At 41.1% G+C, this 23,922-nt stretch overlaps 1 protein-coding gene across 1 annotated transcript; it reads left to right on the top strand.

The window, feature by feature from the left end:
* Positions 1-1,965: 1,965 nt before the first annotated feature.
* On the top strand, positions 1,966-23,524 carry LOC134530012 (uncharacterized). Its single transcript, XM_063364538.1, has 8 exons — positions 1,966-1,993; positions 2,919-3,139; positions 5,107-6,903; positions 11,249-11,353; positions 18,718-19,140; positions 21,990-22,188; positions 22,753-22,852; positions 23,416-23,524. The coding sequence occupies exons 1-8, from the start codon at positions 1,966-1,968 to the stop codon at positions 23,522-23,524; spliced, it is 2,982 nt and encodes a 993-aa protein (XP_063220608.1).
* Positions 23,525-23,922: the final 398 nt, after the last annotated feature.

The following is a 23,922-nucleotide window of genomic DNA, read 5'->3' as shown; positions in this document are numbered from 1 at the left end:
CAGAATTTTTTCAATGAGATCATTTTACGCCAGCGACAATTTTTGAGGTGTTTCTTTGAATGAAAGTTAAACATAAACAAATGATTCATCTTAAATAGGTACTTTCTCTGTTGCCTGTTATAAAAAAATTTTATTTTCCAGATTTAAAGGTGTACGCCATGTTTATTTTATTGTTTTTAACTTATATTTACGTCCTTTGAATGATGCTTGCAATGGAGAAGATTCTTTTAAAAATATTTTATGGACATACGACACTGATGGTTTTCGCTGCATGTCATAGGGAAAACACAAGATGAATAAACACACAAAATAAAAGCATTCTGATTCAGCCTATGTCGGATATAAAATGCACGGACGGCACAGAAAATAATTCCGCGGAAGGAATTAGTCGTAATTTTTTTTACGTGATTACGTCTTATAAATCTATGAACGCCAGGCTGCAAGCACGAAAAATTGTCACGTTCCACCTGAGCCGAGCGTGCAAGAACCGGCCAACCACCGTGCGAGAATATATTCTATAATATCAAACAGGTTAAGGTGGGCTTTTTTAATTAATTGTTCGTAATTATATTTAAACAAATAATTATTTAAATTAAATTTGCAAAAACTGTAAATAATATTTGAAAATTAAAAAGTACGCAGTTTTTGATCAGTGTTTTCTTATGACGTTATCACGGACAATTATCGTCCGTAAACCGTCTTTACAGACGACACCCCTTTTTTTTCGCGACTGATTTTTCCAAGCAATTATATGTGCTGCCCATGCATCTAGAGTTTGACATCGGCTGATTTAGGCTTTTTTTTCTGTGTGTTTGTGTATTCACATATCTTGTCCGTTCTCGCGATCTCCCTCTGACAGTGGTGTGCAACTGGCGGGTCGCGGGCCACACCCGGCAGAGGCAATGTTTCGCAAGGTCCGCATAAACAAACTTGCAACAAAGAAAGTCACTCTGGCATTCTATCGTGCTTAAGCCGTGTTTTTTCGATCTATACAAGTAAAAATGTAATCTCCGAAAGCTCTTCACCGATTGCTTTGAAATTTGGACACAACGTTGCATTTGAATACGCGCGTGTTTGTTATACCTATGTCACATCTGTGACAGGTAAAAAATATACATAAAAATATAGATAGTTAAAAATATATATGTTTTATATTTTCATTTTATAGAGTGATATATAGACATATAGATATAGGTATATAAAGGAGAGAGATAGATATTTAGAGAGATATAAATAGATAGAGATAGAGAGAAGTAGATTATAAACGTAGAAAGAGATATAGAGATATACATAGACAGATATGTGAATAGTGAATTAGTGCGAGAAAGATGCTTTGTGTATGTGTACCTACATTAAAAAAATTACAAAAAAAATATCTTAGGCATTGCAACCCATGCCGAGCATTAGCTAGTACGTAGAATAATGTAGTCAACAGACAGTGTTTAGGAATCAGAGTATTTCCACAGATATACTTACTCAATAATATTATTAATATTGTTGTAATTTCTATATTTTTCAAACATACTTTATATATATACATATATATAAGGTTTTAATTTCTCCAAATACGATTTTTAAAAGCGTTATTTTGCGTAACTCCATCACATTCCACAAATTTAACTGCACAGAATCACATAAGCTAAGAATAATGTTTGTAAAAATATCTGGTCCCCATGAATAGTGAAGTTGACCATATTTTCTCTATGACTAGAGTCCCCGGAAATGTCGCGTATTAGTCTGGACTCAGGGTGGAATTAAAAGTAACATGTGTGCTCAACCCATGTTTGCTTTCTCATTGGTTGATTTCTTAGCAAGACTCACTTCTCTTCTAGCTGGACAGTGTTGGTTCACGTAGAGGGGCGTGTACAAATAACTGCGGTCCAATCATGAACACAGTGCGATAGTGTGAAGGTTTGCATTCTAACTTCAACTTAATGAATGCGCGAAATTTCCGTATCTCTGTCTATGACGTACAGCGAAAAACATCAGTGGGGTACGTACATTAAAAAAAATGTTTTAAATCATATTTCCGTGACGAATCTGCAGTTGGAGTTGGTACGTGTCGAGTTGTGACTGACCTGCGTGGGCCACATACCCACGCCCTTGGCCGGTGTTGTGCTTTATACCCTCTGTGACGATCAGAGGCGTATGCAGAGGGGTGGTTTTTCTTTCTTTTTTTTCGGGGGGGAAGGGGGGGAATATATCATCACCAAACCAAACCACAAAGAAAAAAATAATTTCTACCCACAAATGGAAATAATTGTAAAGCAAACAGCGGGAAATGTGTTTGTTTTACAGTGGCGTCCCCCCTAACCTTTTTCCCACCCTTTTAAATCCATTCTCCTCCGTAAAACCTCCTAGAGTTAAAAATAATATTAATTTGTAGATATAACTAAAATATATTATATATTCCAGTCCACACCTGACCTTTCAAGTCTGTTCAATATGTGTGTGTATATATATATATGTGTATATATATATATGAAGTATCTTGGCTCCTGGGTTGTAGCCGTGTCCTTGGCAAATAATTCACCAAAGTCACTGTCGACATTGCAGTCGCTATCATCAGGGAGCAGGTTACCTACTCGAGTAGGTAACCTGCTCCCTGATGATGGCGACTGCGACGTCGACCGAATCGTTGGTGGAATTTATTTGCCAAGGACACGGCTACAAACCCAGAAGCCAAGCTACTTCGGACAATGAAAGCCTGCGAACATTATATACATATATATTAATGTACGGTTTTTATTATACATTTTATAGTGGTACTATGCCGTGTGTTAATTTATTTATTTTTATTTTAGTACGCTTAAAATCAGATGAAAAACATTTGATGGAGACTTATAAAGACTTGATAAATGCGCTGGGACCGTTGTTGCCCGACTGGTGACTGACGCGACCCCGCCTTGTGCGCGCAGCATGGCAGGTGGAGAAGAAGCGAGCCGGCCTGCCCGTGGAGCAGTGGCTGCGCGACTTCCTGCAGGCCACCTTCGACCAGCTGAACCGCGACGTGGCGGAGGCCTCGGCGCGCGGCGGCGGCGGGCCGGGGGCGGCGCGCAAGCAGGCCCCCACCGCCCCCACGGCCGAGGAGAAGCTCATCGGCGAGCTGATGCGCCGGCCGGCGGACAGGCCCACCCGGGTAACCACTGCGCCCACCCGGGTAACCACTGCGCCCACCCGGGTAACCACTGCGCCCACCCGGGTAACCACTGCGCCCACCCGGGTAACCACTGCGGCAACCTTGCGTTCGCGAGCGACTCCCGCTCCGCGGCTGTCCTCGTAGCCCACGCGACTCCTTCCCGCGCGAAACAACAATCAAAAAAAGTTGTATTGTTGGTAGAAGTGTGGTGGTGGTCGCTCCGATACCCCCTCCCCCTTGGACCACCTCTGGGCCAGAGCCCACCGGGAACAAAGGCGATATTCCTGGTAGTTCTCAGGACCAGTCGTCCTCCGACAAGCCAGGTCGCTACTCACGTGGTTTTCCATCGTTCATCTCACCTGAAGGTAGGGTGTGAAACAAACACGAGTCGTTTTGCCTTCAGGTTGCAAAAATTAACAAAGGCTGTAAAAAAAACAACTAAAAATTAGTCATGGGAACTGTCGACAGAAGCGAAAATCTTAAAAATTTTGCTTTTCAAACGTGTAATATAAAATCATATCTACGTCAAATGTACGCAAGAAAATGATTTTGGTATTATATCACTGGCATGTCGGTGACGCTAACCCGTAAGTTTTGCCCCTACCAATAATAACTTTAAAACTAGAAGAAATGAGGTTTTTTTCATTGAAGAATAAAAAAATTATGAACTGAAATCTACAAATAATCAACATTATCTCTAATAAATCAATAACCTAACATTTGAAAAAATTCACATCGTAATGAAATAAAAGAAGAAACATAACCTTGACTTAACTACCTACTAAAAAATATCCAATATTTACCACACAATAACGTTAAAATTTCCTTGGAAAATGAACATAAAATTAAAAACTTGTATCTTTAAAAATATAATAAATTAAGCTTTATCTTTGAAATGTAAAAAAAAAATAACACGTCACGTGACCATGTCGATGACGACTTACATGAATTTACTCCCTATCCAAACCTTCCTATATAAGTTTTCACTTCAATGATCCTATCATTACTGACTCTGTAACGCCAAATATATACTTATTGATTGTTAAGCCTCAACAGAGTATGTATTTTCCACATATGCCTTTAACAAATTTAAAAGAAAAATAATATTTTTTACCCCAATGTTCTTCTTGGAGAACTGTATTTCACATTATCTCCCGACTTTCTTACTGGTGCATAGGTACATTTTTACAGTAACCTAGTCATTTAAAAAACTTGATTTGTTTTAAAAATTTAACAACTCGCAGTGGAAAAAAAAGCATTGCCTGTATATAAACCCACCACGCCACGCCACGCCTGTCCAATTTGTAAGCTTTTAACTGACATAAATTTGAAAAAATTTCATATTTTTGGTTTTTTTTTAAAATATACCTATAGCCTATTTTTTTACCCAAATGAGATCCAAGATTTAAACAAATCATGGAAATGAAAATTTTCCTGTTAAATTTAATCCTGTCGGATATTTTATATAAAATTTGCAAAGATTAATTTTTTTTTCATTTACGTGACACATTCATAAAATAATTAGACTTTTTTTGACAAAAAAATGTTGCATTATTTTTCGTTCAATATATGAATCTCTGAAATGAAGTAGCTAGAAGTATCACTAATAATTTTTTTATGAAAAAATCCGTTCTTATCATACTTACTAGTTTTTAGTTAGGAATATTGTACTAGCAATTAGATTTAAATATATATAAGAAGAAATATAATAATTTAACGAGATTCTTTTGTAACATTGAGTGTTAACCATTAGAAAATTAATAAAAATCAGTCGTCCAGATGTAGAAAATGTATTCCTTAAACGTAAACATGAGTGAGATTATTAACGGGTGAATAATACTTTCCGAAGGGAAATAAATAATTAAAATGCACATACCATTTCTTAAACCATTTTACAATAATTATTTATGCTTAGTTTTTTTTATTAGCTTTAAGACAACGTCCTAATTATGTTTTCCCCCTTTCAGCTGGGTGGTTCCGGGAGCGGCATTCCTTTTAAGAACATACATGGAGCTGCGTCCAAGTCAAGGACATCTGTTCCAGAAGAAAAAAGTGTTCGCAGTAACGACAGCATGAAGTTCCTGTTGAAGAAATTTCACACTTCAGTCTTGGGTCAAGATTCGCGGAACATGGCAAAAATGCCAGCGCCAAAATGCTTGATCAGCGAAAGCAGCAACAACGTGCTTTTCGCCGACGAGCGGTGCGACATTGTAAACCACCTCGATGCGAACATGCTAAAAACTATGAAGTACCCGGTGGTCGTGTCGCGATTCCAAACGATCTCGTCCACACGACCGTTGCTCGCGGATCCGTCCAGCGTGGTGACCATCGGCGGGAACGTGGCGAACATGGCCGGCGTCCGGCCTCAAGACGTCGGCACTCACCAGGAGCAGGGTCGGACGCAGTCGCACACGCAGATATTTCTCTTCAGCAACTTCACAGAAATGGGCGTTCAGAAGCAATGCAGCTACTTGGTCGCCGGGGTGAAGGGAGACAATCACTCCGGGCCATCACAAGATGCCATGCGGCGACCTGAAGACCACACACCAGCTGCGGACCATCCCACGAGACAAGTCTCAAGATACCGGATACAGAAATATAGTAAAACTAGTGATGTTGCTCTTCAGGACATCTCACTTCAAGAGCCTCCGTATGCCGGATTGATATGCATTGAAGAGTCACCGCGCAAATTCTCAGGGAATGTTCCGACAGTGGCTCAAACTGGGGAAAGAGCTAAGCCGAATCATATACAGCCTGAACAAGTAAATGTAAATATAGAGCCTCTGAAACCTCATACAAACACGACGGATGAAATCAATAGTCAACCCGTGAAAAATCTCACTCTGGTGTGTCCTCCTGTGGATAAAGTTACAGCGATGGCTTCAGAAGATGTCCCATCAAGTTTCATTATATCGTGTCGATGTCCAGGCCATTCCTCCGGGGACTCGAATACAATGGGCCAAGTTGCATGCCCAACACTCCAGGTTGAAAACATTACTATAAATATTCCACCACTAAGCTATCCTCCGCGTATAAGTAACAGCCCTCCGGTCCTTTTAGATGATGGCCCTCCCCAAAACAATGAATCCATAAACACAGGCCTCTGTCCAAGTGGTTTTCCTCCCGGACATCGAACTACACAGCATTATGATACAGCTCGAGGTATCAGTGTTTCCTCCCAACATAAATATCCACCAAGTGAGGCGTCTGCTCGTCCAGAATCCAATCGAAATCCCATGGCAAGCTTTTGCCCGAACTGCGGGAAGGAAGTTAAGAATTATGCGACAAAGTCGCTAGAAGAAACTCAGCGAAATACTACAGTGACTCGAGATTGCCAGTCTTGTGTAGATTCGTGTCCTCCAAAAGAAAAAATGACGCAACAGAAAACTGCAGACACGTCCTCAGAAGCCCCACGGCAACTTCAGAACGTGATTCCTCATCAAGTAGAACTGCACAGGCCAACTGCGCAGATCAGAGACACAACCGGTATTAACGCGGAGGCTAGTTTTGTGTCCAAAGAAACGTGCCAAAGTGAGCCAACGAAATCAGACAAGGAAGGCCAAGAGTTAGGTGACTATAATCAGCAGAAGAAGAAAGTAATAGAATATGTGTCTACAACTTCTACTATCCTGCAGAAACAAGTTATAGTGCGCGGCTTCTTCCCGAGGATTAGCGATGCTTGTCGTGCCAAGAATATCATGAGCAAAATAAAAGTAGGACCGAACATGACAGAACTCTTCGAAGATGCACTTTGTCACCTAAAGGTATGTCAGTTTTGTATTTTTAGAAACTAACGTAACTGTTTTCAGGAAATTAATTTTGTATATCATAGTGTGAGTATATAAATTATTAAATAGTTCATCCCAGTTAATTTTAAGAATTTTAGACTTATTTTAGTGTTTTATTGTCATCCAAGAAGGCATTTAATTATGTTCGGTTGGAGCAAGTGTAAGTCATGATATATTTATAAGATGAATTTTACACAACATCAAAAACTGTCAGAAGCACATACGTTGTCAAAATGTAAAGGTTAGCAGGAATGAACAATATTTTTCAACGTTTAAAATGTCTAGAGTTGAACACTGTCTTATCTTGAGGAGATCAAACCTTCGTAGTAAAAGTCATTAAATAACATGGACATGTATTGTGATCCGGAACAAAATAATGGTTTTCCACTTAGCGTTTCACTGCTTAAATTAATCATGCATAAGTAGCTGAGTTATATTAACATTTTGTTCAAAAAATATTTAAACTTTTAACATCTCAGAAATATTTTTGTCACGAAAATGAAATAGTATACATTTGATAATAAACGCACGTGTGAATCAGTTGCAATCATTATTTAAATTGCAAAATACTTAAATTAGGTGTTTTATATCTTTTTTATTTTGTTAAGTATGCTAAATTTTTACGTCACAACTTTATTTTACGAAGTACGCTGTTGAATGGACTCTTTAAGTTTTCCTCGTTGTTCCTCCTTGTTGGAACCCGGCAAAGATAAGGGACCCGTCGACCTTACCGGCAGCAGAGACAGTGGTTCGACACCACATTCATCTGTTAGCACCGAGCTAATTTTTAAGTCCTGGCCTCGGAGCGGAGATAAATAACCAATTCTAAGATACTTATAGAAAAAAAACAATTTCCATGTGTTTTATAGTAGAATAGAAACTACTAACTTGTAACTTAAAACTACAAAGTTACTTAAAAAATTACTATCTTGTACTTTAAATTGTCGTACGCAATTGCAGTAAGTATGGTACTCACAGGATTGCAAGAGCTGTTCCATATCGCTGAGCCCATTGGTTGAGAAGCTAGATGATAAACTTAACAAGCTGGCATCTTCCACGAAGATCGAGCGACCGGAAATCATACCAACGGTGAGTTATTTGATATTTTTTTTTTACTGGCATACTTGCAATCAATGCAACATGCCGAATGAGGTAGCAAACAGGTCATGAGCAGATTCAAAGAGTAGGCAGAGCCCGACGGAACCAAACAGTGCCTACTCGACAACGGCCCAGTATACTCTTTAACTTTTTTCTAAAGATACCAATCATCGTAATTGCGCTGGTGCGTGTGCATACAGCATGTCCCAAAACTCAGCGTCAAGCCGAGAAAAGATTCATGGGCCAGTTAACCACAGTTCTGAATCAAAAACACAAAATTCCAAACGGTGTCGTAGTTTTCGAATTATAGGATATATTTTTTTAAAGTTTTTTCATCCTAGAGCTGCTCCAAATAATTAGATACTGTGAATAAACATTTTTTTTCCTACGAAATCATAAGTAACCTTACTTTTGATAACAATTCAAAATAAAATAACACATGCTATACTTCCCCGGAAAAAAATTCTTTGCATGACTTTTGCTGCAACAACTATTAATCTGGTAACTCTGACTATTCTCACTGTAAAAATATAATACTTTGCTTACTTAGAAAGTTATTGCTTTAATGAGCCATGTATTCAAATAAATTGTTCAGTTAGCAAAATTTCGAAAACACTGACAAGTTCAGGTTCCTATGATTGAGGGTAAAAAAAGATTTCATATATTTAATTAAAGAGATACAAAAAATAAAGTGTTTACCACATTATTTTATGCTTTCAGTTCATGCTAGGGCTAACATAAAAATTTGACTTTAATTAAATAAAAACAATGTGACAATAACTTGTTTCCTAAGAAAAAGATTATAAATAATTAAATATTGTTATATAAAACAGAGCTTGTGTAACTCAGTACACATGATAGAAGTGAAACTTCTTTGGAAATTCAAACGTTGACTTGTGAGTATATCGTAAGGGGTAAAACGGCTGAGAGAGAGGAAAAGAAATAAAGATAGCAAGAAGACTATTTCTAAATAAATATTACTCGCTGTTAAAATACTCTCACCATGAAGAAAAAACGGTGCGTGTTACTGTTTCTTCAAACAATTATATAATTTTTTGGAACACGCCAAATTTCTGATTTAAATTGAAATATTAAATTCATAACAGTTAGCGCTATATATGCGGCAAATGCAGGGACTGTCTCGACAATGCTGGTTTAACAAGGAGGAGCACGACAACGCTGGTAGCAAATATAGAATTCACGCCATTCACATTTGACTGTATAGGAAACCTGTATCTAATTTCTGAAACAAGCTCATGGGCACATTCCCTGTCTTATTATTTCGTTAACCTATCTCTCTCAGTCCTATTTTCCTTCTTGGGCGGGGGACGAATCATTGCACAAAGAGAACGAAAAAAAAAGAGCCCAGGAACGTATATAGCTTTATATATCTATGGCCAAGTACCTATACTCATGTATATTCAAAAATTATTCACAAAAATTTTTCACGAATATGTTTCATTGAAATTCGGTCTTGAAATTTAACTCTCAGCGTACCCAGAAAAGTTTCACGTCAAAAATTAACTTGAAGTCATGTGCGAAAGCTCGTAACGAGTGTTTTCGAGTCGACAATGTACTTGAAGTCATGTGCGAAAGCACGTAACGAGTGATTTCTCGTCGACAATGTACTTGAAGTCATGTGCGAAAGCACGTAACGAGTGTTTTCGAGTCAACAATGTACTTGAAGTCATGTGCGAAAAGCACGTAACGAGTGTTTTCGAGTCAACAATGTACTTGAAGTCATGTGCGAAAAGCACGTAACGAGTGTTTTCGAGTCAACAATGTACTTGAAGTCATGTGCGAAAAGCACGTAACGAGTGTTTTCGAGTCAACAATGTACTTGAAGTCATGTGCGAAAGCACGTAACGAGTATTTTCGCGTCAACAATGTACTTGAAGTCAGGGGCGCAACAACAGGGGTGGGAGGAAGGGTATTTTGCCCCCCCCCCCCCCTTCTGAAACCACGAAGTGGGGGCAAACGGGGGCAAAGAAAGAGCTGTGTATCCATTTTTAGATAATAAAACTGCTTAAATAGCACCATTTTCCACCTTGAAATACAAATTTTCCCGGGGGAGGACCCCCGGACACCCCGCTTCAATAGGAGGGATCGATGATTCTTTATAAAAAGGTATATTCCCCCTCCTTTTGAAATTTAGTTGCTGCGCCCCTGCTTGAAGTCATGTGCGAAAAGCACATAACGAGTGTTTTCGCATCAACAATGTAGTTGAAGTCATGTGCGAAAGCACGTAACGAGTGATTTCGCGTCAACAATGTACTTGAAGTCATGTGCGAAAGCACGTAACGAGTGATTTCGCGTCAACAATGTACTTGAAGTCATGTGCGAAAGCACGTAACGAGTGATTTCGCGTCAACAATGTAGTTGAAGTCATGTGCGAAAGCACGTAACGAGTGATTTCGCATCAACAATGTAGTTGAAGTCATGTGCGAAAGCACGTAACGAGTGATTTCGCGTCAACAATGTAGTTGAAGTCATGTGCGAAAGCACGTAACGAGTGATTTCGCGTCAACAATGTACTTGAAGTCATGTGCGAAAGCACGTAACGAGTGATTTCGCGTCAACAATGTAGTTGAAGTCATGTGCGAAAGCACGTAACGAGTGATTTCGCTTCAACAATGTAGTTGAAGTCATGTGCGAAAGCACGTAACGAGTAATTTCGCGTCAACAATGTACTTGAAGTCATGTGCGAAAGCACGTAACGAGTGATTTCGCGTCAACAATGTAGTTGAAGTCATGTGCGAAAGCACGTAACGAGTGATTTCGCGTCAACAATGTACTTGAAGTCATGTGCGAAAGCACGTAACGAGTGATTTCGCATCAACAATGTAGTTGAAGTCATGTGCGAAAGCACGTAACGAGTGATTTCGCTTCAACAATGTAGTTGAAGTCATGTGCGAAAGCACGTAACGAGTGATTTCGCGTCAACAATGTAGTTGAAGTCATGTGCGAAAGCACGTAACGAGTGATTTCGCATCAACAATGTAGTTGAAGTCATGTGCGAAAGCACGTAACGAGTGATTTCGCTTCAACAATGTAGTTGAAGTCATGTGCGAAAGCACGTAACGAGTGATTTCGCGTCAACAATGTAGTTGAAGTCATGTGCGAAAGCACGTAACGAGTGATTTCGCGTCAACAATGTACTTGAAGTCATGTGCGAAAGCACGTAACGCTGCCGACTCATGCACGGCAGGCTCGTGTGTCGCAGGGAGGCGGCGCCCAGTGCTGCGCGTGGTGCGCCGAGTCGGGGGACTCCGCCAAGGACTGCTCCAGGGACGTGGGGCGCGGCGGTGCCCCCCAGTGGCCCTTCCCGGTAAACCTCCTGTCTGCAGCGCGGTGCCGCCGTGGTCTCTGCCAACACACCACTTGGAAGTAGTGACCTGGAAAATTCGCGGGTTCATTTCGTGAAATGCTACAATTCAAATAATTATACCTTAGTGCTGCTTCTGCCAATGGTTCACTTTTAATCTGGAGTAATGAGGGCCAATTAGAGACCCTCACTTGTAGAAGTGTCGAATCACAGGCCACCCAGTCGAGACGACTCACAAGTCAACAGCCAATGAACAGTTGGCATTTGCCCGAGTGTGTAGAGGATAGTGGAGTCTATCCTGGAGGTCATTGAACCCGCGAATTTTTCCAGTCTCTACTTGGAAGTACTTAACCTAGAAACCAGGAACACGCGACCTACAAATACATGACTTAAAAATTACTTAACTTAGACATAAATTACATAGATATACATAACCTATAAACAAACGACTTAGATATCCATAACTCGTGAACAAGCAGCTTAGAAGTACGAAACTTTGAAGCACGCGATTTTAAATACCTAACTTAGAAAAATGCGAAATTGAAATATATAACTTAGAAACACGCGATATATAAATTGATAATATATAAATGCAGGGCTTAGAAACACACAAGATAGCTTTTTGAAAGATATTTGCGTTGATATCGAGGTAATTAAAGTCCGTGAGGGACGATATGATAATAATGTAGCATTGTCGAAATTAATAAGCGGGACGTCTCGCAAGGAAATCCATCCACATTAGGCAATTTCCACCACGTTTCCCACTAATGATAATACATGATCCACCCCGTTGGGAATCGAACCCGGACCCCATATAGGTGGGACGATGGATATATGAACACTCAACTTCCTTGATTTTCGAAATATATTTCCAGATCTAAGCTAAATTTCTCAAACCCGTGAATTTCCTAAGTTACGTGTTTATTATTTTTTTTTATCGTTCTATGATGTGTATTTATAAGATGTGATTTTGATAAATTGCGTTTGTCGAAGAATTTAAAACGTTTTTAAGTTACAAGTTAAGCGTTATGCGTTTCTAATTTGAGGAATTTCAATCTTATTCAGAAATTTCAGGAGCAAACGTTTAAACACTGTGCCTCTAAATCTGTAACTGATTTCGAACTATTTGATTCTAAGGTCGACGAACAAACACATTTAACGAGTTTGTAAATGGAAAGGAATGTTAGTGCTTAGAAACGTATGTTTTTTCCCCCCTCAAGTATTTCCTAGTAAACGTTTATTTTATTTAGTCTATGTTGCGATCAGAAAGAGAAGTTTTTTTTTCAGCTCCTCAAGTTTCCCCACTCCATCCCCTTATTCCCACTTTCTCTCCTAGGATACAAAAATGTTTAATTTTCAAAGTTTTTTTCCCGTACTCGCTCCCCCAAAAGATTGTTCAATTATTGTTGTTGCATATGCAAATGCTTGGCCGTAAGTTCTCTCTAACCAATATCATGCACTTTTAAAATGAAGTTTTTTTAAAAAACTATCTTATAGTACTAATAAAAATATGTTTTTATTTTATTTCACAATAATGGTATGTGTATTTCACAGATACAGCTTTTTGTGTAACCAAAACGTTTTGTTTTTTATTGAAATTTAAATTTTATATTCGTGAAATGTAACCCATTCCTGTATTACAATTAAGTTTTTATAAGCATTTATGTTAAACTACATAAAATAAGCTTGTTTTAAAAGAGTAAACGATAAAAATATAAAACTTCAACAAATTTTTTAATGTAAGTTAATGAATCTCTTTTACAGTTTACCAAATAATCAAGGTCAGGCTAGTATCCCAGGTATCCAGCTACAAGCTTTTTTATTTGCTGAACTTTCGTTTTGTCTGGCTACATAGGTGTCTTTCAAAAGAATTTACAATTAACATTGCCAGAAACGATTACTTAAGTACCGTTAGGACGTTTTTCCTTGTTTTGATCATGGCAAACACATACTTTGGTCTAAATAATGTTCAATTATTTCAATGGTGAAAATAAGCTGATGTCATCTAGCACTGACGCTCATTACTTATTTGAAGCCGCATTAAATTGTCAACTCGTTTAGGGACAAAATTAAAAGCAACCCCTAAATAAACTTAGGAATAATTATTGGAATGAATATTTCTGTTGGTAAATCTACAAAAGGTGATATTTTACACTTTAGTTGTATGACAATTACATAGGGCGAACCAATACTTTAGAATTCCTCGTTATTTTTCAGTGAAAGTAGGCCACTCTGCAAGATTATTCTTTATTTGTTCACATGAAGTATTAAATTCTTAAGCCGGCTTTGTTACCGTCCCAGGAGTGATGTATAATGTTCGCTGTTGACTCGGACATCCAGTGCAAGCGGAGTGAACGGTTGGAGCGCAATCAAAAATGTAAAACGAGGCGGAACCCGCCGCGGGGCGAACAACAGTGGAACACCAGAGCTTCTGGATGACGACGGACGCGAACAACAAAGTGGAATCAATTACCCCTCGAAAACAGCCATAGAGCCTTCTGCAGTCAGGTACTGGGGATGATACATGCTTTATAGTATGTTCCAGAACTCGGCCGACAACTTCGGCTACACGTTCATCACGGAAAAAAAAAAAAAAAAAAATGTCGAAAGCATATTAACGACATACGCCTTTCCAAGCTGGAGCAGAACGGATTTTTTTTGCATGTAAAAAAGATAAATTTATTTAAGCTGGGAAATCTAAGGGTCTGGAACTGTTTGATTTATCCATGTTATAGGAATAATAAAAATCATAAAATGATTTCTTTGAAATACTTGGGGGTAGAAACACGTGAGAAGATATTATGAAATATGAAGGTGTCATTCCCAATTATTTAAAAATAAAATAATAATCATTTTACGGCAACTACAAGTTTTTCATTGTTTGTAGAATTATTTTTTTGAATAAACTTTATCTAGACGTTTGGTGTTCCTTATTAAATAATTCTCTATTATTTGCAAAAAAAAAAAAATATATATATATATGCTCCAACTTCAAACTCGTTTTACCAGCCTTGGAAAGCACACAAAGCCATAAATCGTTCTTGCGTTAATAATTTTTTTTTTTTTTTCGTAATGAACCTTCCACCGAAGTTGTCGGCCGAATTCTGTTTCAGCCCGTACTTTACAAAGGCCACTCGGGTTGGTTTCTCAACGACGCTCGGAAGTTGTCAAAGGACACAAAGAAATATAACCACCACAAGCTACCACAATTGCTACGAAGTTGTTACCAACACGGCACTGAAATCAACCCAAAGGAAGTGAAGGAAGACTCGCACGCCACAATATACCGCGCAGTCGAGCGACCATGCTGAATGTGTAAGCAGATAAATTGGATATGAAAACTTATCAGTGCGGAATATTCACAGAGGTTGGCTAAGCTACAATGTACAACAGCAATATATAATTCAAAAAAATAATAATAGGCCTAATGATTTTAAAAAGTTATTAAACAACCTTCTACCTCAAATAAATTCCGTTGGTATAACTTAAACATGAGTAAAGTTTGGCCACGTTTTTCTCTTAAGTGTTCTTTAATAAACAATCTCGCCTATTAATTTATTAAGGTTGAAGTAATAAATAAAATTTGGTTAATTAATTACTGGTTTTGACACCATCTTTTCCAATGTTTCACTGTGGTTACAACTCCTTGACCACCTATGTTTTAAAATTCACAGTGAATTTTAAATATTTTTCTCATGCTGAAACAACAAAACACTAAGCTTTATTTCGATAGCAAATTTTGAGGTTTTCAGGTTAATAACTAGAAAATTCTACATTTAACTATGTGATTGATATTCAAGTTGCGTGTAATGCGTAAAGCCACGATTTATTTCTCGATTCCTTTTTCGCTGCAAGCTCCGCTTTAGAGAGCTCTTCTGGTAGATACCAAGGGCAGAAGCTTGTCAAATTGTTTGTATAAATCCTTCTTCATTCCTCTCAAGGCGTGTCAAAAATACTATTGTCCAATCATTAAAGCAAAGCCTCTTTAAAGCAAAGTATATAACTTAGTGAAATGCCTGAATTTGATGGTGACTGGCTACTACAAATAGTTTCCCCTGTGACGTATTTGGCGTTTGGTATTGAATAAATTTTCGGTAATGACTTCAAACTGTAAATGACAATGTTAATAGACCATGGGCTCTGGGCTTTGAATATCTCTAAATGTGTTGTGATACCTATCTGTTTTAATAAAGGCAAATTTTCAACAGTTAAGAATTTAAAAAAATACATTGGTATAGCAGAAAGCAGTGAAACAGTTGGAATCATTATGGAGTCTTGCGGTTCTTATATTTCACACTTGACCATTAGGAAATACTCAATTCACTTGTATACTTGGGGAAAGGGGGAGGAACCATTTTTCATTGGCCGCTGTCTTGTGATGCGACAGTTTCCCGTGTGTCGGAGGGCTAGTTCTTTGGATGAGGGCTGCTCATTTGCTTAAAGAAATACGTGTTAGCTGCACAGTTGCCGAAGCTGCACAGTTTTGTAATGAATACGTTGAAAATTTTTACGTTAGCTACTTTAACTTGGGCTTAACGTCTCAAAGAAAGTGAGGTCATTGGAGAATGGAACCCCCGAAGGGACAGACAAGCTTTGCTGACAAGAGTGGAGTACTATCCCAGCATTTACCTTGAAGTGATTTCGGGAAACCATGTAAAACCAAAAATTAGTATGGCCACACACGATCAGATCCTATGTTCTCTGGGATGCAGTGCACTCTGTTAACACTTTTTCTTTAATATTTAACTCTATGGTTAAACTATTTTCATCACAAACGATCCAAACTGCCCCTCTTTATTGACTTGTTAATTAAAATCTTATATACTTGTTTCACTTCACAGAAAAAAAAAAACATTTTGTACTTTTACGAAAGAAATTTGAAAACAGTTGCAAGAAATTGTTTGTAATGCTACAAGAAACACATCGTATACATCGTTTGCACAATACATTGCAATAATATTCTTTTTTCATATTGAAATTTGTTTTTTGAAAGATATAGCGCTTACAAATATTGGCGCTAATGTTAAATTATAATTAGTATTTTATAAAAGCAAAAAATGTTTTACTCCATGGAAAATACAGTCGAATGTTCTGCAAATTGGACAACGGTTTACAAATAACTTTTAACTATTGGAGGTACTTGGACAACACAAAGCATGGATGCCCGGGACATGAATCCGAACCCAGTATCATTTAGAAACATATTTTTTTTGTAGCGATACAGTTTCTTTAATGTAAATGAATGTACAAATTTTCCAATATCTGTAACTTCATGAGTGTTACAGTTTCATTTAGAAAAATAAATATATACAGAATGCACTGAGAGAAAGGTTTGTTGCCTCAACAAAATATTTGTTTATATATGGCAAAATAAATATATTTTGTTAATTCAAACAAATATTTTGTAGTAGGAAAAATTCTGTTGGCCCAACAAAATGATTTTGTCAACTCAAATGTATATTTGGTTAGTTGTAACAAATTATTTTTGTTACTTACCGAGTTTGATTAAAATAACGAAATATTTTGTTCCACCAAGTAAATATTTGTTTCCCCGTGTGCCGGAAATAAGGAATTTCGACACGTTTTTTTAAATTTTATAATTTTAAATTATTTTTGGAAATTTTATTTTTCTTTATAATCTGGTTACTAAAGGGGTGATTTACAATTTGTTAGGCTGGTGTACTCTACGTAGTTAAACTTGGTGCCAGTGGACCGAGACACCTTTTCTCAAGGATCAATCTGAGCTTTTGCTAGTCTTTTGTAGTCGTTAGCAGCCCGGTTGAAATTTCTCCCGCCTGCAGTCACGTCCCGGGTTTGTAACATTAGTTCCCTTCATGACTAAAATCGCATAGAGCAGCTTCTGGCCTGCAAGCTGCTACTTCTCAGAGACCCGCTGAGAGTAGCGAGTCTCGGCACAAACGAGTATCCCGTGGACGCTCGTTCCCAGCGTCGTTGCGTTTTTATGCACCCCCTCTCCCCTCCCCCCCCCCCCTCAGTTCTGAGAAATTAGCCCAGGACCATTCAACTGATGTGATCTCCGCCAGGCAGTGACCGACTCCAAGGACGACCTGCATAAAAAACATGTGTGCAAGAGGATGGACCACCCACGACATCTAGCGGCAGTAACAGTAACTTCTTCTCTGGTAGCCAGCACGTGGAGCTGACCCCTGACCCTCGTGACACCTGGTGGCGATTCAGCTCACCGCCCCCGTTAGTTCCCCTTTACGCCGCTAGAGAGCCACTCCGCAGTGCCATATGCCCCTATACTTTCAAATCGTGACCTGTAGAAGTCGATTGTTTGTTGCTTTCTGTGCCCGCCGGTAGAAAGAGCGGCAGTCGCTCTACGGCGCAAACAACTGAAGTCGTGGTTACGACCACTCGGGCACCTCCGCCATTTGGATGTCGGCGCGAGACATCTACTGAGCCCTGGAGCTACACCCTGTTTGGTGAGTTATTTCGATCTTTTTCCTCCCCGAATTCCCGTTTGTTGGCCTTCGCGCCGACTGTGTTTGACTGTCTGGAAGCAGGTCTAATTCGTTTGGAATTTGGCTTGTGATTCAGACAGGGTCCAAGTGCTGGGGGGACGAAGTTGCTCCCAGCATGTTATTCGGGACCTCGAGCTCCGAGTCCCGAGCTTTCCTCCCGCCCCGACGTCATCCTTTGAAGACCCGGGTGATATTAAAAATATATTTCCCCCTTACATACAATGAACTAAGTAAATAAATTGCATACCAGCGACCAGTGACTTAAGAACTTAATTGACGAGAGTATGTAAAATCAATGAGAATATTATCTTTGTAATCAACCAAAGGATCTAATAGGGTGGAATATTTCAATTTTTTTTTGTTTCTGTGATGATGTGTAATTAATATAACATAACGTGTTATTAATAATATCGGGCAGGCCCTCCTACTTGTTATGTGTTAATTTGTTTAGTTTTAATACCAAAACAAAAAAATTTACCATTCTAAATAAAACAGGGAACCTATAGACCAAGCTACTTATGTGGTGTTTATTTATTATATACCTTATTCTATTTAACGATCCACTAGTTCCCAAGTTGCTTGTATGCAGGGAGTCTAAATTTGTCTTGTTCACCACATCTGGTAAATAACTTTATTCTTCTTAATATTTTGCCCAGCAGTTTCCAAGGTTTTATTTTTATTAAATTAAAATAATTTAATTTTGAGGCACAAGGGGTGTTACACCCGTATAGGTATAAACAAATATTTGTTTGATTCAAACAAACCTTTTTCTCTGTGAGGGTGGTTTCATTGCGTCCATATCTTTGGGATGAAAGTTCGGACGATGCAGATTCAGGCCCGCGCGTGAGGGCTGACGGCGCGTGTGGTGTGTTGTTCCCGGAGGAGCGGCCCGAGGACCCGGCGCCAGCCGCCTTCAGCCCGGACCTGAACGCCGGCGACGGCGACGACGTGTGCATCCTGGAGCCGTACGTGGACCGCTTCCAGTTCACGGATGAGGAGCTGGACGCGGTGTTCCCCGAGGGCCGGGGGCGGCGCGGAGACCGGCGACGGCGGGCCGCCCCCAGGCGCGCGGCGCCGGCCGACTCGAGCAGCGCCGGGCCGGCCAGCCTGCAGCTGGAGCCGCTGGACGCCGACATCTCCGAGGCCAGCCTCGCGCTGTTCGGCGCCGCCGACGAGATGTGGCGCCACTGCAACCTGGACCCGCGCCGCCGCCGCGCCGGGCTGCCCCTCCCCCCCTCCACGCGGCGCGATGATGGCGGCGGCGGGCGCCGGTTCGCCCAGTTGCCCACGGCGGAAGGCTCGCCGGTGAGCGGTCTGGTCCCGCGTCGCCGATATCCCTTGGGGGGGATCACCACAATGCCAAAATACCACATTGCCGAAATACCGCAACGCCGAAATACCACAACATCGAAATACCACAACACCAAAATACCACAATGCCAAAAAACCACAACGCCAAAATGCCAAATTGACCACAACGCCAACAGCTAGATAACTGCTGTGTACCACAACGCCGAATTACCACAACGCCGAAATACACTAACCCCAAAAAATGTCATTGCAGGACTGCCACAAAGGTTAGGTTAGACTAGGTTAGATTAGGCTAGTTTAGGTTAGGCTAGGTTAGGATAGGCTAGGCTAGGTTAAGTTAGGTTAGGTTATATTACGCTAGTTTAGGTTAGGTTAGGTAAGGTTAGGTTTATTGTGGTATCTCGGCGTTAAAGTACATTGAAGAAACACACAAAAATTCATTCAGTTGTTATTTCGGCGTTGTGGTACACAGCAGATTTCTAGCTGTCGGCGTTGTGGTCAATTTTGACATTCTGCATTATGGTATTTCGGCATTGTGGTTACGACCCCACGTGGGGTTTGCCCTCTTCCCCCTCAACCCGCCTCCCACAACGAGTCATTCCTTCTATAGTCTCCAATCTCGCACAGTCCCAACCCCCAAGACGGGGCAACCTCGGCCACGGACTGCCAGTGCAGGACGGCAGGAAGTCTTCACAGTGGTTTGCATATCTCGATCTCAGATATCTCCATGACATTCTGTCTCTTCCTTGCGATAAACAAAAAAAAATAGCGCGTGTAACTCAGTACACTTGATAGAAGTGTATCTTCTTTGGGAATTCAAACCTCGACTCGTACGTACTTATATCGTAAGGGGTAAAATGGATAGAGAAATAAGGCAATTTTCTAAACAAACATGAATTCACAAAATTATCACGCACTTAAAAAATAAGCTCAAACCTCCCTTGTGTTGCCCTATGTTCAAATACTTCCTTGCTAGATGCCAGCAAGTTGGTGTGGCGTAATGCGCAGGCGGGTCCCTACCACCGCGACCCGCCTATCTCTGCAGCATGGCGGGGTTCAACCTGAGCCACACGATTTTTTTTCCTAACCTAACTAAAAACTAAGTGTGTTTGGGAGGGGTCCGGGTTAGGGAGGGACCTAAGTGCGTATCAGGCCGAAGCCTATCATGCCTTAGTGGATTAGCCATGCAGGGAGAGGGTCGCATGCATCATGTGCTAGGAGGGGATTGGCCAGCCATGGCAGCGATTAGTGCCATGACTAACTCCCGTCACTCTTATCTATAGTCTAAACTACTAGTTAAGTTGGGCCCAGGTAAAACCTGCATAGACACAGGGAAAACCCTGGGAACTTTCATGCGGGATGCAAGGCCACGTGGAGCCCGCGGCCCGACATGTTCTATGCATTGTCCGCAACCTATTCTCCGTTTTTTTTTGCGTAGAAACATGTTCATCAGGATGTAATAGATTGAAAGCATACAAACGGCTTATGGGGTAATGTCGTTCTCAAGAATTGTATACGCCTCTGATTTTGGAGCTGAACAACTGTTTTATTATAAATAATTCTATAATGTACTTATATTAAATGAACGCCATTTAATCGAATCAAGTTATGCAACCACCGCAATACATGTCGCTGTCGCAAAACGACTGCATTTAAATAATTGGGGGTAACGCTTTTACTTCCCGTACGTTTTAGTGACGTATTGTACCTAACCCCCGACCGTAAACGAAAAGTAATTTGATGTGGATTTATAAGTTGAGCCTAATATGTAGTCTTTGCCGTAAGGAAGCTGAAATTTTAATAAACGATACTTAATTTTACGACCTAAATTCTAAGATGCATAAGTCTTCCATTATAAAACTATTTTGGATTATTTTGTTATTTTTCGGAAGCCCAGGGGGTAGTAACTAACGCAAAAGTTTGGTTGAGTTCGATTAGTCACAATAATAATGTAAAATAATTGTTATCCTTCCCAGAAGCAAAATTACGAAGATTCTCGAATGTGGGATTTTTCGGGTTTGTAACTGAGTATGTGTGTGTATTAAGCTTCCCTAAACGAATTATAAATCTGTTGAATCCAAGTTGGAATGCTTCAACTTCTATCTCTCGTCTCCCTTCCCTGATTGGTTCGTTCCGGCCAGGGCAGTAGCTAGGATTTTGTGAAGGAGGGAGTACAATTTAAAAATTACATAATTATTTTGATTAGAATATCATTTTATAGTTGAAATATAAAAGGAAATCGATAGCCACACTTAAATTCAGGGAATATCTAGTATACTTTTAGAACTCCAGCGTTTTACTCATAGAAATTTAAATAATGAATTTGTTATAGGAAAGAAAACCAAACAATTTTTTTAAAATTTAAATTGATTTCGTTCCAAAAGTCATAATAATGCAAACATAAGTATTACTAAATACATTAAAGACACATGTCAAAATTTGTATAAAAGACATTCTTACAGAAACACGTGTGCAAACTGGCATTAGATGCAGACCACTTGTAAACGGAATTCCTACCGCTCTTAACACCGAAATACCACAACTTAACCTAACCTAGGCTAGCCTAACCTAGCCTAACCTAACCTAACCTAACATAAACTTACCTAATCTAACCTAACCTTTGTGGCAATCCTGCAATGACATTTTACGGCGTTAATTTATTTCGGCGTTGTGGTACACAGCAGTTTTCTAGTTGTCAGCGTTGTAGTCAATTTGGCATTCGGCGTTATTGTACGTTCGGCGTTGTGGTGCGTCCCCGCTTGTTAGTTCTGAAGTCCTGGAAGGGAGGGTTCGGGACCGCGCGGATCTCCCTGGGCCGCGACCAGAGACGCCCCGTGTTGCAGGACGCGACCAGTTCTGTGTCCGGCACGGAGGAGGCGACCAACGACGGTGGCACGGCCTCTGACGGCGGCACGGCCTCTGACGGCGGGACGGCCTCTGACGGCGGCACTGCCTCTGATGGCGGCACTGCCTCTGACGGCGCCGACCTGCCTGTAGGCAGCCAGACGACGCCAGACACCGCCGAGACGTCTCCCGCCTCAGGTGAGTAGAGCCACACAGAACAAGGAGGGAAATACTGAAGTGCGACTCTTACAGTGGAAACTGAAACCATGTTTCACGCGACATGTGTCGCTATCTGTTGGGGGGGCCCATGATTACCAGCAAATAAAAAAATCGGAATAGAGGTTCTCATACAAAGTATTTTTAGTTTTTTTTTTAATGGGGGACCCCCGCCAGGGGAGTCCTCCCCGCCAAAAAAAAAGAGTCTTTATTTTAAAAAGAGATTACAAATGGTTACATGAAGGGAAACATTTGGTATATTTACATCAAAAAGAATTACAATAAATTATAGATACATACATAAATTGTACCTTCCAACATTCAAGTCCTTGGGGGCAGGTGATTTGTGTGAGGTGAAGTGTCTATTTACATTTGGTGGTGAGGGTGGTGATGATGCGACGGTGTGGCCGGGTCTGCTGGCTTGGGCCCGGTCCTTGCGGCCGGTGTCGGGATCTGTGTTTCGGTGGGGTGGTCAGGTAGAGAGTGGTGCAGTACCGTGATGTGATTGGTTCCGCAGTGCCTTCTCGTAGCTGTGCTGGTCCCCAGAGTTAGCCGCCGGCCCCTCCCTCTGGGTCGATGTCGTCCTCGTCGGTGGAGTCCTCTGCCTGGAGATGATCCGTCGTGAAGAGCGGTCTTCTGTGGTGAGGTGAGTTGGGGGGAGGGTCTGCGATCTGTCTGATGAGGGGGTTGAGGTTGTGGGAGCATTTGTGGACGAATTTCTTGGTGGTTTTGGAGATGGTGTCGTGGATGTGGGGAAGACTGGTTTCATGTAAGAGTTCTTCCCGGGGGGGGGGGGGGGGGGGGGTTGGCACGGGGAAGCCCCAGGATCAGACGGGTGCCAAGGAAGTACGTCCTGGTGATAGGTCTTAGGTTGTAGAGGGATGAGTGAGACCAGGTGGGACAGGCGTATGTGAGGTGGGAGATAACGTGGGTGCGATAGACAGTGATTCTGTTCTGGAGGGAAATGCCAGAGGTGGGGCGGAGGACTGGGGCTAGTTGTCCCATGACTGCTCTGGTTTTGGCACAGATACTGTTGAGATGAGGGAAGAATGTGAATGATGCATCCAGTGTGACTCCCAGGTAGCGGATAGTTGGTGACCAAGGGATGGTGTGTTGGGTGATTCTGGGGGGATGGTCATGGCATGGGTGGTATCTGAAGAACAGGATGGCGTTGGTTTTAGCGTGGTTGATCCCGATGCCGTGCGCTAGGAATTGGGTGTTCAGGGAAGTGAGTCCGCGACTGAGGCGATCCCTGAGCAACGGCTCAAAGACAGAGGAGGCGAGGAGGCATGTGTCGTCAGCATATTGGACAAGGTAGGTGCCAGGTGGAGGGGTGAGGTCTGCAATGTGGAGGATGAACAGGATGGGGCTCAGAATGGCGCCTTGGGGGACACCAGCCTGGATGGGTCGGGGGTCAGAGAGGATGTTCTCCACTCTCACCTGGAAAGAGCGGTCCTCCAGGAAAGAGCAGAGAAGGCGGGTCAGGTGCGGGGGGATTGCGGTGGCGGATTGGCGGCGGATGAGTTTAGCGTGTGGGACAGAGTCAAAGGCTCTGCGAGTCGAGGAGCACCATGCCCGTGTGTTGCCGCCGGGAGAAGCCCTGTACCACCAGCATGATGTGGAGTGGTGGGGACAGAAGCCGAACTGGTGATTGGGGAGAAGGTTGTGGTCAGTGATGACAAGGAGGAGGCGTTGCAGGATGGTCCTCTCCGCGAC

Source organism: Bacillus rossius, chromosome 3 (genome assembly GCF_032445375.1).
Source record: "Bacillus rossius redtenbacheri isolate Brsri chromosome 3, Brsri_v3, whole genome shotgun sequence".
NCBI lineage: Eukaryota > Metazoa > Arthropoda > Insecta > Phasmatodea > Bacillidae > Bacillus > Bacillus rossius.
This window is presented reverse-complemented; position numbering and strand designations above follow the sequence as displayed.